The sequence below is a fragment of the Trichogramma pretiosum genome, unplaced genomic scaffold (genome assembly GCF_000599845.2).
Source record: "Trichogramma pretiosum strain Unisexual culture from Peru unplaced genomic scaffold, Tpre_2.0 scaffold32, whole genome shotgun sequence".
NCBI lineage: Eukaryota > Metazoa > Arthropoda > Insecta > Hymenoptera > Trichogrammatidae > Trichogramma > Trichogramma pretiosum.
Genome location: NW_019641641.1, coordinates 1,849,258 through 1,867,102, shown reverse-complemented (window position 1 = coordinate 1,867,102; position 17,845 = coordinate 1,849,258). Strand labels below are relative to the sequence as shown.

The following is a 17,845-nucleotide window of genomic DNA, read 5'->3' as shown; positions in this document are numbered from 1 at the left end:
ATTTACTATAGCCAAGTGTGCAAGTCCACTTTTGTGCGTGCGCGAGTGTGTGTGTGTGTGTGTGTGTGTGTGTGTGTATGTGTGCGTACATGTATGCGAATCGCGGGCGGCACGAGAGGGCAGAGCCCGTGTGCGAGCTCGCGCGAGTTGGTGTTGGTCGCGAAGGAGAGCTATATTATTCTAAAGCTGGGTGTGGTGTACAGTGCATGCAGTTTTGAGTTTTGGTGGGGTGGATTATATCCCCCTTTAACTTGCAGTGCCAGTAACAACGGTATAAATTGACGGATTGAACGAGACTAGGAACATGTGCACCCGAGGACTTGCATCTGCAACTAGTAAAGCAAGAGCTTAGTTAAGCCTGCCCTCGCCCACATTTTCAACACCATGATAGCCATAGTGAGTACTCGATATTGAACATTTTTGACTGATTGATTTTCTGCAAATTAGTTTCGATTTGTTGATTAATCGCGAAATCGATCGGAATGGATTATCCTTTAAATACTCCGGAGATATTACAAATAATGGTTAATTTATTTAACGCTAAATAATTTCTGACGCAACGCATTGCAAAATTACACATCAATTATTTTTACAGCTAAAATTGTGATGTCTTCTCTATAACATAAAATTTTCAATTTCGTCATAATTATTTGTACTTTTTGGTCAAATTATTTAAGTATTAATTTTTTGAAAAATTTAATTGTTCTAAACGTACTTTATTTTCTGACATACTTCTGATTATTTTATAGACTCTTATTAAAGTGATTGCGATCGAATTTAATAACGACTAATCAATGATTTTCTTTTCAAGATTTTATTATCCGTAATTGCCACGGTCCTCGGGTCGCCTCAGTACTATCACGGTGCCCCGCACGCGTACGCGCCGCACGGTGGCGCAGCCCCCCTGGGACCGGATGGCCGAGTCGTCGACACCCCCGAGGTAGCGCACGCCAAATCCGCTCACTTGGCCGCCCTGGCCGAGGCCGCCGCTCGAGCGCCCAAAGGCCCGGTGGGCCACTACGACGCGCCCGTCCATGCCCACGGACTGGCTTACGCCCCGCACGCCGCTTACGCTCATGGACCACGGTACAGGTGACTTTTAATACCCTTTGAAATGCTCTACGTTGTATGGCTACATGTCGTAAAATTGAGATTGATCGTTTCGTTTTTTTCTTTTTTTTTTCGTACGAGCCGCGAATAATTGCGTAAAAGCACTCGCTCGTCTGTAACTTTTGATTAATGCGGTTTTAAAGTATTTAAAACTGATTTATTGATGCGAAATATTCGTGGTATTATATACGAAGGCATGTATCATATTTTAAAGTTGAATTGCATTTAATTGGCCTCATAAATATCTCTTTCGCGTTACATATTTTATGTTACAAATGAATCAAATTCAGAGCTTGTAATCTTAAACACAAACACGTTAGAGTCATTTACTATGCATACACAAAATAATGATGCAATACCTTCAATACCGTGTAACTTAATATATGCACGAATTTTCTGCAGTGGACCACCTGCGCCCCTCGGACCGGACGGTCGTGTTATAGATACCCCCGAGGTCGAGCACGCCAAGGCCATCCACTTCTCGCTGTACAATGCTGAGGTGCAGAAAGCCGGACCTCCTGGACCAGTCCATGGCCCAGCTCTTGGACACTACGGAGCTCCAGTTTATCACGACGGCTCTTACAACCCTGCCCACGACTACTACTGAGCAGTCAACGAATCACCATCATCGATATATATATTAGAACGGTGTGCTTCTCTACTCTATATAGGTTCTTTGAGTGATGTATGTTAATTCAATTGCCCTCAATTTGTTGTGCTATCGATGAATTTGTTAATCTGTCGCTTCTTATGACTCAATAGAAGCAAGCAAAAAAACAAATTTCTCGGAAAATGAATTTCATTTCACTCTCTACTACCCCCAGTCATTCGATTTAAACTGGCATCATCTAACAAAGTTCACATTCACTACATTGCGTAAATCGAAATCTCATTATCACCTACAAGACTGGATAACTCCCTCTTACTTTACTTTTTTCTCTCTATCATTCCTGCTTTCATTTTCTCTTGTGCCGACTGTTTGATTACAAACAAGCGTACTATCTAAACGGTCATAAAAACCGAAATCTCTAAGCAGCCATAAATATTAAAGCCATGTACTGTATCGAGTAATACAAATCGATCTGAATGATAATTTTGTGGTTTTGCAATTGTCTGCACATGGTGACACGAAAATAACGACAGCAGCAGCTTTTACTTGCGCAACCATGTAATCACAAGTATTATCTTTAGATGTACCAAAGAGAGTTTGACGAATACACCGAAGCGGATTCCAAAACCCGCCCTTCGAACACCAGCATTTTACATTGCAAAGAAGTTAAATGGCATTAAATCTTTGCTCGAGAAATTTTTAGATAGAAGAAAAATAAGCCTAGTAGGCTAAATCAAGAATGTTCTTTACACTTTTTACTTTCATCTTCCTTTTTTCTTCTTTTTGTCTAATTTTTTTCTCTCAAAAAAATATGTTTGAATCCATTGTTACTGTTTTCTCATTAACTAATTTTCTACTCATATTTCTGTATGCTAGTTTGCAAAATGTTCACAGATAAAAGTGAGAAGAGCACCGTAAATATGTTACCGGTTTATGCGTCGGTCGTTCTGTACGGATGCTAAAAAATTGTTTTTTGAAGATACATGTATATTATGTACACATAAAATTAATAAATATGTATACGATATACATTTATATTAGCTTTGATAATAAAATGTGATTAGTATCTCTACATTTGTCTATGATAATTTAGTAAAAATATTTATTGTTCCTTCTCCTCTATGATCTTTACTTTCAAGCCTTACAAGCAAGGAAATTAATAAGAATCCAATTTGACAATTTTCAGATTGATAATAATTACTCAAGATTAATTTTAATAAAGTTTCATCAAGTCACAAAAAAAATGTTAGTACGTGTGATAATGTTGTATCTGCTTACATTTAAGGAAGTGTAATAAAAAATAAAAAGAAATTGATTTATTGACACTATAATTGATCGATATTGCTTGTTAAAAATGGATATTTTTTACTACATGTCAATGTTTCTTTTCAAATGTATTCGACATGAAAATATCGATTCATTTTTTGTCAAATTACTTTTAACTTCAAATGGAATAACAGGCCAGTCTGCGATGTCTAACAAGATAAAAAGAGGAAAAACGCTGAGCTGATTTTTGGTGATATCTGAGTTCTTAATTTTCATCAAACACAGTGTAGCGCTTAGTATACTTTTATTCTTTTAATGAGAAATACTGAAGCCTCTTCAAAATTAACAATTGAATAAACGCCTTTTAGCAAGCACAGGACGGTGACTTCTTCAATTTGTGCTTCAACCTAAATCCTCTCGGCTAGATCCCGCAAATGTGCTAGAGTAGAGCATGATTTTCACAATTAATTTTTCCGCACATTTCGCACGCATGTCTTAGATTTTCGTGAACCAATCTGTGGTAATGCTTCAAATATATTTTTCTATACTCTTTTCCATACGCCTTAACTCCCGTATACTTAATATTTAGGCTTTTCCGACTTTACTGCTATATCTTGCAAAACTATTTTGTTATAATAAGTAAATATCTTTTGTTGATCTAGCTGACCAAATTTGATGGACCCACTCAAAAGATCTTTCTGCAGTGTATATCGAATTCCTAAAAATGAACTGCTTGATGCTATACATTAACTATAATTCATCATTCATCTTTCACTGAAATTGATTGCGAAATTTTGCTGCACATCAAGTAAACAAATTATATGTTCAAGTGCGAGACCGATTAGGTCGCTCTTTAACAGTTTGTCAAATTTTCACGCACAACTAATTAAATCATAATTTGATTATCACATGATTCCAGAATACTGATTTAATTTATTAATTTTTATTTTTGAAAATATGACTTATAAATGAATACTTTATTCACTGGCACTTTACACACTTGTAAAGGCATCATGACTAACATATATGTATAGCAGGTTGTCAACTTACAGGAGGTCGACTTCTTCGTTTTTAACTTCTTACTATTATAACATTATCGTCATAATTCATGCAGTTTTAAATACGACTCAGATAAAGTGTAACATAATATTTATAATTATGATGATATAATATATCTACCGCGCCCTTCGAAGAACCAACATCCCAACAATACATCAGATCATCTATTATACTTTGACTAGTAAAAAAACAGGTTGGTTAAATACTCTGCTGGAGGATGAAGCCTCTGCATCAATTTCTATGATAATAGAATTCAACATAAGCTATATTTGTTTCAATTGTTAGGTCGCAATATCTTTTCTATTTTTTTCACATTGGCTTTGCTACAATAGTTCTGGGTCGTCATTGTGGAATAAACTAGGATACAAGTTGATCTTTGTTCAATAAGTAGATTTGCGTCCACCGATCGTTTCCATGCCTTTTACAGGTTTGCAATTGATGGCTGGAATATGTAAACGGTAATCAAAAAATTCTACAAAAGCTTCAGAGAAATACTCTTAAATACTCGCGCTTGCTATACTATGCAGTACTCATTGTCGAAGGTCAAATACCAACTCTTTGCCTCGACAGTCAAAACGTTACTTCTCTATTTCAATCCTTGCTCATCTCAAGGTAGTACACTAATGGAGTATAAACGTGAATTGTTAATTTCGTGTCATTGATAAAATCGTCCATTGAAAAAACTGACGAAATAAGCACTAGAGTATAAAATCAACAATATCACAATGCACAGGAGGAGACTCTCGGATGAATAGTAGGCTCGTTCAAAAGCTCTCTTTTCCATGGTGGAAGGGAATATTCGTACGTATTCGGAAAATGAGATGCTCCAGAATAGTTTCAAAATGAATTTCGATACGATTATAAAAGATGCACTCATATTGACAAAATTATCCAAATCGATCGCAGAGATTAATTTTTGCAAAATACTGACTCTGAATTTTCGAATCATTGCACGCACATGAATACTAGTTAAAAGCTTCCAACGAATTATGGCAGCTTAACATTTGATCTTGAGGAAAATTGATTTACTCGTAAATTTAATCCCCAATAACATTGCATAATTCTTTCCAGAACAGTTTGATTGATTTTAACTACATTTATCAATTGTCTATAACGAGAATAATTCAATATTTTATTGAATCCATCTATATCAAAAATGAATAGCGGCAAAAATGAATAGTCTCGATATGCACCGCTGATTCATATAAAATCTTAAATTGTTTACTATCGTACAAAACTTTGTTTTTTTTAATAAGGATTTTGTTATATTTTGATATAAACTATTTTTATTTATTATAAGTTTAATAATATTCTTTTTAATTGTTAGTCTTATCAAGTATTTTATTTCTTTATCAATTCTAATTTTTTTTTAAAAATCTTGATAGAAACATATTAATCGAAGCTGAAGAGAATCTTGACGACATAATTACGGGGCACTTGTTAATATTTGCCATTTCCATTTGTAATTTCCAGATCACTCTTTCCTAAAACATACAACATTATTACTCAAAAATTGTTTGTAATTCTTATTCGAATTATTATAAATAAAAAATTTTATGTGGCGCGCGTGAATTGGCCTGAAAAAATGTAATAATTATCGATTGCAATCATCTAGACGTATAATATGCGCACGAGCTAATTACAACGTCAACACCCACAAATATGAATCGACCTAATGCATAAATTCATTTTAAACTTTAATGTGAGTGTCAGTGTGTATTAGGTAAATAGCAACATAAAAGTTTCACTTGCATACATACACGGTTTCGTGCACGCGTGAGAAAGAGAAGCAAAAACGCTTAATTAGGCGACGAACGTGATTATTTGATATCTATGTATATGGGTCAAAATAATACTTTTTTACAAAACCGTGCGCGCGTAAGTCACCGATCTTGATGCGCTTTTGGTATGTTATAGTACATGGTAAAAAGGTCCAAAAAAAAATGTTTAGACCCCCTCCCCCCTCCTACCCCCACTTCCGGTATAAACGTCCATTTTCGATCTATATTTTTTCTGAGGACATGAAGCAAGTGAAAAATCTGACAATACTTTTCCACAATCCAAACAAACTTGAATTTTTTCAGATCTTTTGAGTGCTTCAGGCCTTCAGAAAAAATTATTGAAAATTTCAAAAATCGAGATACATGGGATGAGCCGATGTAGTACTCGGAAATTTTTTCAGTTTTTTGTTGCATTGAAAAACATAACCTCAATTTTTTTCAGATTTTTTCAGATGACCTAACGACGCACTTTTTGAAGCCAAAAACCGCTTTTTTTGACGAAAATAATTTTTTTAGGACAATACGGAGCCTCGAAAAATCTGAAAAAAATTTTTTCTTGTTTTTTTTCATCAAAATACATAATCTCAAATTTTTTCAGATTTTTTAATTGAAAGCAATAGCTTCTAGGGCCGAAAAATGCTATTTTTAACAAAAAAAAAGGTTTCTAGAACCCGATGGTTCCGGTGAAAAAATTTGAAAATATTTTTTTTGAATTCTTTGTCAAATTTTAATAAATTTTGACCGTTTCAGAATTCTGATCGAAGCTTCCTAGCTCATTTTAGAGCATCAAACGAGTTTTATCATTCCTTAATGTCTTCAGAAACGTCTTCAGATATTTTGCACTAATCTTTGTGATGCTCTAAAATGAGCTAGGAAGCTTCAATCAGAATTCTGAAACGGTCAAAATTTATTAAAATTTGACAAGGAATTCAAAAAAAATATTTTCAAATTTTTTCACCGGAACCATCGGGTTCTAGAAACCTTTTTTTGTTAAAAATAGCATTTTTCGGCCCTAGAAGCTATTGCTTTCAATTAAAAAATCTGAAAAAATTTGAGATTATGTATTTTGATGAAAAAAAACAAGAAAAAATTTTTTTCAGATTTTTCGAGGCTCCGTATTGTCTTAAAAAAATTATTTTCGTCAAAAAAAGCGGTTTTTGGCTTCAAAAGGTGCGTCGTTAGGTCATCTGAAAAAATCTGAAAAAAATTGAGGTTATGTTTTTCAATGCAATAAAAAACTGAAAAAATTTCCGAGTACTACATCGGCTCATCCCATGTATCTCGATTTTTGAAATTTTCAATAATTTTTTCTGAAGGCCTGAAGCACTCAAAAGATCTGAAAAAATTCAAGTTTGTTTGGATTGTGGAAAAGTATTTTTATGAATTTTTTCAGATTTTTCACTTGCTTCATGTCCTCAGAAAAAAATATAGATCGAAAATGGACGTTTATACCGGAAGTGGGGGTAAGAGGGGGGAGGGGGTCTAAACATTTTTTTTTTTGGACCTTTTTACCATGTACTATAACATACCAAAAGCGCGTCAAGATCGGTGACATACGTGCGCACGGTTTTGTAAAAAAGTATTATTTTGACCCATATATGTTCGTGTCGAATGTAAGATGCATCGGTGATCCATCCGACTAATTCTAAACAAATTCGGACTCGCTTGGATGTTTATTTTTCTCGACAACATGTGTATAAGAGACCATACTAGAACGATAGGTGCTTGTTTTCTCTTTATTAAATGACAAATAAAACACATTTTGCAATACTACGCAAACACGAATAATATAACTGTAAATGCGTGATCCTATTTATAAAACATTATATCGACTAAAATATGGGTTCGCAAGCTAGCATCGTATATATAAATCTGATATTACAGTTCGATAAAAATTTTCTCGACGCACTACCCGATGAGCTGATAATTCAGGAGCTTAATGTAATTCCACATCATTGTAAAGTTATAAGAATAAGAACAGTTAAGAATTTTTAAAAAGAATTTTTTTATTTTTTAAGCTTCGCAAGTCCAATAAGGCGAAGATTTATTGTGCGTTTAGAAAATTTTATAGTGCGGGTAGTTATAGGTTATTATATCAGCGCGGAACTGATCGTAAAAAAAGTATTTATGTTCTCAATTTATAAATGTAATAGACTTACCGTTCAAGGTCACGAGGCATCTATTACTCCAGATTGTTATAACTCAGTAGGTGGATCACCACGGGTTTTACCACAATACACACAAATTTCCTCGGAGTCTGGGTAATCCCATGACTCTTCATGACACTTTGGACAACTAATTGAAACATATTCTGCCGGTTCGTCCAAAACCTCGTATTCCTCGACCTCTTCGTCACTTGAGATCGGTTTTTCGAGGCACATAATTTTAGACAACTTCTTATTTTATTAATCGGTATAGTAACGTAATGTACAATGTTACGATAGTTACAATGAATTAAATAATACCTCTTGTAAATTTAGAGACACTTTTCTAGTATGTAAGGGTGAAAATATTTTGTTCAAAGGGTTAGTAAGAAGCCTCAAAGTTGACCAATCTCAATTTTTATTTTAGGTCTATTTTTTTTAGATGAAATAAAAAGGATTTCAAGGTGTAAGTATTCCCTTAAGAACGATATTTCACTGTTGCTCCAGTTACCAAATATCATAATATACTTTCTACCTTCATATGGATTGAGAAAATACATATCAATAATAAATTTCTGAAAATTGAAACAGTTAAAATTAGTTCTATATAGCATGCAAAACGCATCTCATTCTGGTATAAAATTCACCTTTATACTTTGAATTATTCTTGTCATGATAAAACATTTTTTCATCGATATTCGGTGATAAAAAAGGTATTTATTTATAGATCTATATTATACTGAAGTAAAACAAAAAATCCAAAGTTTGATCGTACCTGTGAATATAATTTTATTTGAAAATAAAAACTGGAAGGGTTGCTCAAGTTTTTGACAACTCTACTTTTTTATCACGAGTAAAAAAACGGTACAAATCTAGTAGAATGATAAATAGTATCTGATAAATTCATAATATGTATGTTTAACAAGCTTACTGCTATTTTAAAACTTACCGTTGTTAGTGTATTATACTATATTAACTCGTAGACCGGCAGATAGTGACCGTCCCGATAATAGGTGCTGATTTTCTAACGTATGCTCTTGAAAAGTCTGAAAGATACATCGATAACAAGCTCAATAAACGAAATATTACGCCATATTAGCGTGGCGATATATTTTAAAGTACATGGCCGATTCTCTATGAAATCGAATGGCCAAAAAAATTTTTTTTCTGCAAATATGAAAAACTTGTTATATTTGATGTCAAATTTGACCAAAAAATTTTTTAGGAAAATTGGGGCCTTCTATGACACTTTTTTAGAGGCCTAACGTTGGCCATTTTAGCGTTTTTTGGAAATTCATGAAAAATCACAAATTTTCAAATAATTCCTGGATCAGGGTAGAATGATTCAAAAGTAAAAGTGTCCAGCAACTTTTTTGTTGGAAATTGTCGAAATTTTCAGAAAAAAGTATGCCAAAGTGATTGGAGCTATATAGTAAAGTGAAAAGCTCTCAAAACTTAAAAAAAACACAAAAGAAGAAATCTACTAGAGTTCGAACGGTACTTTCAAACGTGCAAAAAAAGTCAAAAATAGGCCTAATATGCCTAAAATCACCAATAACAGCCATTTTTAGACCTTTTTTGCACGTTTTTCGACACACATTATTGTCTACATTGCATTAAACTTTAAGACCCATTACAAATCAGGCAGTAGTTGACATCTTTGGGAAGCTTTTTACATAGTTTAGGAAATGAAAGTATGGTTCGAACTCGAGTAGGTTTCTTGTTTTGTGTTTTTTTCAACTTTTGAGAGCTTTTCACTTTACTATATAGCTCCAATCACTTTGGCATACTTTTTTCTGAAAATTTGGACAATTTCCAACAAAAAAGTTGCTGGGCACTTTTACTTTTGAATCATTCTACCCTGATCCAGGAATTATTTGAATATTTGTGATTTTTCATGAATTTCCAAAAAACGCTAAGATGGCCAACTTTGGGCCTCTGAAAAAGTGTCATAGAAGGCCCCAATTTTCCTAAAAATTTTTTTGGTCAAATCTGACATCAAATACAACTAGTTTTTCATATTTGCAGAAAAAAAATGTTTTGGGCCATTCGACTTGACAGACAATCGGCCACATATAGATTTGTAACAAATTTTGGCCTTGTGTGCTAATTTTCTAACTTATGCCATTATTGAAAAATGATATTTTGGCACTGATCGAGTCTTTATCTAGCTAGACATAAGAGCACTTAGTGTCCTTTGGTGTAGATCGATATGGTAATAATATAAGAAAACCCCATGATTGTGTGCTGATTTTTAAACTTATGCCAATGGAAGGATGAAATTTTGAAACTCATAGAATACATAAAAAATAATGGCACAAGGGCCACTAGTAGATATAAAAATTTAGACTCTACGAAAGATGTACAATATTTCGGGTTAAAATCTTTCACAAAATTTATTACAAATTAAAAAAAACCGCCACTCTAATACGGCTTTCAGACTTTTCAAGGGCATAAGTTAGAAAATTAGCACCTATTAACGGTCACTATCTGCCGGTCTATCATGTTTTTCCTATTTATTTAAAAATCAAATGATTTTTGTATCGAGATTTTGATGCATTACGAACATTGACAGGAGTTTCGAACTTTTTTCCAAAAATCAATAACACCAAGTGATTAAGTATGAATGTTCATATTTTATTTTTTATTTTAAATGAGTATTGTAATACTTAACAAAATGATAATTTCATTCAAAGTTTCTTTAAATACTATATAGTCTCAAATCAAATCTTATTTCCAGTAAATATTCACATAATTGAGTAACTAATCACTCAAAATTTATACAAAGTATAGTACATGAAGTGAAGATATGTAACAGATACTGTGTTAGTACATTGTGCTTGGTTTTTTAATTCTTTTTTTTAAACTTTTTTTAACCAGCATTGCAATGTGCGTTTATGAAAATGACAATCTTAACTAAACGTCGTAATGATTGTTATTTGATGTAAATATGAATATGCCACGATTATCATAATAAAATATACCTTAAAATGTTTATAGTAGAGACAGGAATAATGTATAATATTTATATTCCTTCATAAATATTTACGATAGTTTAAATATACACAATTCCCCAGTACTGAGCATTATAAATAAAAATCATATCATTTTTTATGAAAGTTGTGATTGATTGGAAAAAAACTCTTGATAAATGGCACCTTTTACGATATTCATTCAGATATTTTATAAGAACTCTACAAACTTTGCACTTATCAAATAATATTCATCAAATATTATTGTAAAGAATATTCAAATTTGATAATCGTAAATATTAAAACAAAAGAAGATCATGTGTACACAGCTTACACAGAAATATCGCATCCCCACGATTTCTTCGACTACTTATGGCTATTCAATTTCAGTACTGAGCTAAAATAATACAAGTATATCGTAGGTAATAGTCTACAGAGTATCATTATTTATAGTTTGATACTCGAAGAGCGAGGATGAAGATTGCATCAAAAATAAAAATCTCTCAATATAACTAATAAAATTATATTCATTCGTTACCCAATATTCAAATAGTATTGTCTTCGGCTTTAGGTGGGTGTCGTTTTGCTATTGCTTCAGCATGCTCATGAGCTTTTTTATGAGCGGCTTTGGCAAGTTCAACTTCGACGGTGTCCATGACTTTCCCATTTTCACCAATTGGTGCTGGTGGTCCACCATAACCAATAGAGGTTTCTGGAGGGTAAATGATATGCATTGGTGGTAGATAAATTCTAGTGTGTTGATGCAAACTCGGTGAAACTGATGCCCAACCATTTCCGCTTTCTTCTTTGTTTTCGTGTCCATTTTTGCTTTTAGTCAATTCAGCAAGTTTTTTATATGCTAATAGATGCAGCTCTTTCGCTTTTTGTACCTTGAAGGGAATAGAAAAATTGACATTAATAAACATTGATATTTCATGAATTATTGACAGATGGCATATAAATTTGAAGATTCAAAATTATTTAAACTGCAAAAACCGATATAAAAGTTATTTTTGGAAAGCAACTCTTTGAATATTAATAATTACATGAAATAAATGATGATTGCTACATTATAAAAGTCTTTAAAATGGGATCATGAAAAAATCGTAATCTGTATACTCTGTAACTATTTGAAATAAAATTAAGTAATATGTAGGTCATATTGAACTAGGGCATATATATTAGATAATATCATTACTTCAGAGGTCACTTGATATTTCAAATGGGAAAATTATCTAACATAAATTATTATTAAACAATTTCATTTTTAATTTATCATTTGATTTTATCTTTTATATATTTTATTAACGCATCAATTTTTTAACATAACATAAGCATAACTCAATTGAATCATTTTGGAAACTTATTTTGTATTCACAAACCTCTGGAGTGTCCAGTACTCTTCCATCCTCTCCAAGCTGAGCAAGAGGGCCCTCGTAACTTTTTTGTGGAATTTTTGTTGGTTCTTTATTTTCAATTTCATTGTTTACTTCAAGTTCTACCACAGGTTTAACTTCCTCTACTTTAGGAACTTCTTCAGCTTCAATCTGAAGTGATGGTTCAATGATTGGTGGAACTTGTCGGGAAGGCTCAATAACAACAATTGGGGCAGATTCGGGTAGGGCTTCCACAGCTTTTTGCTGTTCTTGTTGAGTCTTTTGCTCTTCAGCAACAGCAGCCATAAGCGCAGCCATCATTTTAGGCGTCATCTGTATTGGTCCGCTTATCATAGGTAACTCTTCTGCAGGTTTTTCTGCTTTTTTTTCGGTAGGTTCATGCCAATTTGCTTCTGCCATTTTTTTTGCTAAATCAGCTATAGTTTCAGCATGTATAAGCAAATGATTGGCTTTAGCATCAGCTACTTCTTGAGTATCAATAACTCGACCATCCTTGGATAAAGGTGCTGGTGGTCCGTGATATTCATGATGAATAATGTCCCATTTAGAGTCCCTGCGTATTTTTACAGATCCCAAGCGGGCACTAGAAGCCAATGTAAGGCTCACAGCCATTAAAAAGAGCACCTAAAATAAAAAACAGCGTAGATAAACGATTTCAAAGTATATATTGTTAAGGAATGAAAGTTATTTATATTGTTATACGTTCAATCATCGAAAATATTTAAAAAATATTTTTTATAAATATTTAAAAAAAATTGTCGTTCAATTTGTTCGGAGCTATACAATATAACTTACAAAATGATTTTTCAGCAACTTTTAATTTTTTTTTTTTACTAGTAATTCAACCATTATTCAAATTCAATTGTCATAATCATTATGCGTAAATATTTTTGATTATGATCACAATTAAAAATTTTCAAATAATTTTAATAATAAATATCAACCATGTCACGCCCAGATTTACAAAATTGGTTCGTTAAAACACTTTATCCAATTATCTGAGAAAAATTTTAGTTTAACAGATTTAAAGTTAAATTTAAATTTGACAATTAAATAACAACGTTGTAGCGCGCCGATTCAAAAAGTTGATGCATTGAAACACTTAATCCTATTATCTGAGGCAAATTTAAGTTCATCATTTTCCAAAAATCACAATCACTGAACCAAGATATGAATGGAACACTTTTAGTTAATTTTTACACTTATAATCACTTGTAAATTAATACGAATTCCTAACAAGAATTAGGAGAGTAGTTGAAAAAAATGTATTCTTAATATTCAGATTCAAAAATGATATTCTAACACTTGTTGTTAAATATATATGTAAAAATGCCAAGAACTTACAAATAGTCTCATGGCAAATGTTAAGTCTTGAGTAGCTGCAGTGAAGGAGATAGCTAAATGCAAAGTGTGCCTTCTGATCGGCTAGATTGGTCTTATATACCCCTACGAAGCGGATGCATGCGCCAGCGATGCATGCATCTAGCCTACCGTGTTCTATCGCGTACCCCCGCTCACGCGAAAATTGACAACGTTAGTGCTAGAAAAAAATTTAGGGGCACGCGTTGAGCTACTTTAAGAACTGGTGGCTTGCCCCTTTCCTAGTTGACTTAACATTCGTCTATTACGCTTAATACTTGTAGCAATTAAAAAAATTATATGACGTATGAATTTGTTTGTAAAATATTTCAAATGATAAAAACATACATTGCAGGCAGCTTACGGAAGTGAAAAATGTGAATGTAAATATATGTATCAAATTACGTGATTATTTTTATTTTAGGAATTGCATTTGCAGCTTCAAATTAGTAGTTGAAACTAATTACTCTCACCGCGTAATCCTACTCCATTTTAAGTGGAAATAATTATTTCATACTTCATGAAGCGATTGTCATCTTATGATAATCTTGAAATTTGAATCACTATTGAGTAATTAAAAAATGAGAGAAAATGACTATTGTAATGAATCTGTACTGAATCTGTCATCAATATTAAATTATTGTAATGAAATACAATACGAACTTATATAAATTTTAAAGAAGCAACTAGTTCAGTTGTTATTATTATTCATAACGACTTTATTTTTTAATTCGGTTCATAGATATTTTGTGTCTTAAATTTTGCATCACTCAATTTCACGCACATGAAAATAATATTTTTATGTATAAGTGCGATTGTTAATAAGAAATTGCAACAAGTACTAGTTATCTAATATAAAGTATAATTTTCATCAATAAAATACTAAATATCAACAGTTTCTAAGCGCAATATAGCTGAAAGAAAATACGGAATGAATTCTATGTATATCAAATGACTCATGTTTGACATACTTTTTTAATCAAATCTGCATAAGTCATTTATAATTTAGAGACTATAGTTTGATTTTAATGAATATTCCAATGCTTCTCTTGATTCTAATATTTTTCTAAGATTATAATTTTACTATCTTCAGTGGCAAAATATCATTCGTACACATGAAACTTGTACACGGGCATTTCTGTACACAAGTAAAATGTGTCCAATATTACTACACACAATCGAACTTTTTTTTAAATTCAAAACGAATTAAAACGATTACAATTATTTTTTTTATTTTTTGAATTTAAAAAAAAGTTCGATTATGTGATTGGACACATTTTACTTGTGTACAGAAATGCCCGAGTACAAGTTTCATGTGTACGAATGATACCTTGCCTTTTCAGTCAATACTCTTCCTTGCCCACAAATTTATTTTCTCTTTTTAAATAAAGTACTAGCTAGAACTGATTTATAAAATTTGAGATAATAGTGGAAATTAATTACCGATTTTTATTTACAGTATTACTTTCATCAAAATAGGTATTCACCAATCTTACAAATTCTAACATTTATTGAAATGTATGAGTGTTGACAAAAAATTTTTTCATCATAGTTGTATTCATCTGATATTTGAAATGCATCGTAAAGAAAGTGCATCTCGTGATTTTCATCGCTTAAATTGCACTAGTATTCGTCAGCTCAAATGGCCGGCATAATAAAAAATTTGAAAAATCTAGAGTACGCAATACGAATAACGAGATCATAAAATGGGTGACGTTGCGTAGGACTTGTTTATATTTATCTAAGCATGGCTATTTTGACGTAACGGCGAGCTGGATCACACCTTATCCGGGCCACGACTGCTGCTCCACACCACCCAGAATATTATACCTAGCTCATTGACCAATGAATTGAGCTTGACGCTAGCCGAGCCCCAAATCAATTAAATTTCGATGGCTTGAAATATTTCGACTACTTCCTACTTTTCTGAAATAAAAGTATTCTGTATATCAATTAATTATTTTTAAACAAAATTTAGGTGTGGAAAACACATTCCATTTAATAAAGATATAACAAACGTAACAAGTCCATTCGTTATAGATTTTCAATGAATAATTTCTACTACAGCAAAAAGCATTTAAGGGAACCCTCAACGAACTAATTAAAGAGATATTTAATATAAAAGATGAATTTCGTTGTCTTTTTCCCAAAAAGGTACCTCGTGTGCTTGTAAATACCAACCTACATGAGTTACATCTCTATCTATTTATTTATCTATATTATTGTTATGATTATCATCACCCAACTACCTTAATTAAAAAAATACATGTTGTTTTCATTCCAAAATGAATATTGAATCATATGTTTTATGTAAGCATAAAATGGTGATCCAAAAGTTACTTTTAATTGAAAGAATAACTATTTCATTGGATTTTAATTAGAGTCAAATTTTTTTTCTGACACACCGAATGCAAAACGAGGGTTTTCTAACATAGAAACTTCATAAAAACTTTGTTTACGTAAAAAATGTTAAAAAGATCGTATTCATCTAGTGCATCCAGTTACTACAAGAAAGGAGTTACTACGTACAAGAAGTTACTATGTATGCATCCAATTACTACAAGAAAGATAACTTATCCAGAAGTATTTACACCCAAGTGTAATCCGATCATATCGAGGGTGCGAACCATTCCGAGGTAAGTCATCTGCTTCATGTATTTATTTCATAATATAATATTCTAGTATATAAATAGAAGACACCAATTTTCATAATATTTCTTATTGCATTTTTGCAGCTTTATTATTTCAAATATAATTCCATTCATAACTATTACAATTTACACTATTATTTAATATTAAAATATCAGAAAAGATTTACCATCAGATGACGTTAAAGTTCACCCCATATTATGTATCATTAACCTTGACTGGTAATACTACTCTTATAAGAAGGCCACGAGTAAAATATGATTGAGCGAATAAAGTATTTTACATTTATTGTTTGAGGAATACACTTTAGCTTCATTTTATGAAAAAAGAAACGAGAATATTTAACTAAATGATAATAAATATACCTCATTATTGCATGTAAGACATTGAAACAAGAGAATCTCTAGCACACATGTTTGTGTAACTAATTATATAACTTATTACTGAAAACTAGTTTGATTTTTAAGCAAAAGTTATAACTATGTCATTTATTGCAACATTGTCAAGTTCTCGCACCTTGCTTACTATAAACATGAAAAATACCCTATTTGACACCTTATCATTATTATGATGGATAAACTTTAATTTAAATAAATATTAAGGTAAATATGGGGTAAAAAAAAGCTTTAAATTTGTCTTAAAACGATTATAAATTAAAAAGTTGATTCAGTTGAGACAGTATTGATTTGTGTTAAGTTATTTTCCACCCATATTTATGAGGAAGCTGAGTTGAAAGATATTTGTAAACAATCATCATTAAAAGAGGTACCTAAAAAATTAAAAAATTGATGCTGGCAGTGGTTTGACTCGCTTACATAGCACTCTAATGAACTCGATTACATAAAGCACTTGTCATCTGAAAATCAGATTTTTCAAATAAAAGCATGATTGTGGAGATTTTTTACTAAGAAATATCGTATTTATTTGTATTTTAATCACAAGAACGACTTGTTTGTGGGTCAGATTCAGAATTTTTTAGATAAACTGGCGGATGAGGTATGCAGATTTTCCCGCCAAAATTCCAAAATTTTTTCCCGCCAAATTTTGAAATCTTTTCCCGCCAAAAATTCAAATTTTTTCCCGCGAAATTTTAAAATTTTTTTCCTGCAAAAATTCAAATTTTTTCCCGCCAAATTTTTGAAATTTCTTCCCGCCAAAATTCAAAAAAAATTTCCCGCCAAATTTTTAAAATTTTTTCCCGCCAAAATTTCAAACTTTTTCCCGCCAAAATTTGAAATTTTCCCGCCAAAATTTGAAATTTTTTCCCGCCAAAATTTGAAATTTTCCCGCCAAAATTCAAATTTTTTCCCGCCAAAATTTGAAAATTTTCCCGCCAAATTTTAAAAATTTTCCCGCCAAATTTTAAAAATTTTTTCCCGCCAAAATTCAAATTTTTTCCCGCCAAAATTTCAAACTTTTTCCCGCCAAAATTTGAAATTTTCCCGCCAAAATTTGAAATTTTTTCCCGCCAAAATTTGAAATTTTCCCGCCAAAATTC

The 17,845-nt window shown here is 32.0% G+C and overlaps 2 protein-coding genes across 2 annotated transcripts; one reads left to right on the top strand and one right to left on the bottom strand.

Annotated features, from left to right (window-relative positions):
• Positions 1 to 319: 319 nt before the first annotated feature.
• On the top strand, positions 320 to 2,359 carry LOC106652619 (pupal cuticle protein-like). Its single transcript, XM_014371684.1, has 3 exons — positions 320 to 396; positions 812 to 1,092; positions 1,513 to 2,359. The coding sequence occupies exons 1-3, from the start codon at positions 385 to 387 to the stop codon at positions 1,715 to 1,717; spliced, it is 498 nt and encodes a 165-aa protein (XP_014227170.1). The 5' UTR covers positions 320 to 384; the 3' UTR covers positions 1,718 to 2,359.
• Positions 2,360 to 11,367: 9,008 nt separating this feature from the next.
• Positions 11,368 to 13,723, bottom strand: LOC106652615. Its single transcript, XM_014371678.2, has 3 exons — positions 13,684 to 13,723; positions 12,325 to 12,963; positions 11,368 to 11,832 (listed from the first exon to the last, which is right to left on the bottom strand). Exons 1-3 carry the CDS (start codon positions 13,693 to 13,695, stop codon positions 11,488 to 11,490), a joined length of 996 nt encoding a protein of 331 aa, XP_014227164.1. The 5' UTR covers positions 13,696 to 13,723; the 3' UTR covers positions 11,368 to 11,487.
• Between the last annotated feature and the right edge of the window lie 4,122 nt (positions 13,724 to 17,845).

Bases quoted from the DNA above. Each gene is read 5' to 3' on its own strand.
- LOC106652619 (XM_014371684.1), top strand. The intron at 1,093-1,512 runs GTGACTTTTAAT...AATTTTCTGCAG, and splicing joins GCTCATGGACCACGGTACAG to TGGACCACCTGCGCCCCTCG.
- LOC106652615 (XM_014371678.2), bottom strand. The intron at 11,833-12,324 runs GTTTGTGAATAC...ATTCCCTTCAAG, and splicing joins GAGTACTGGACACTCCAGAG to GTACAAAAAGCGAAAGAGCT.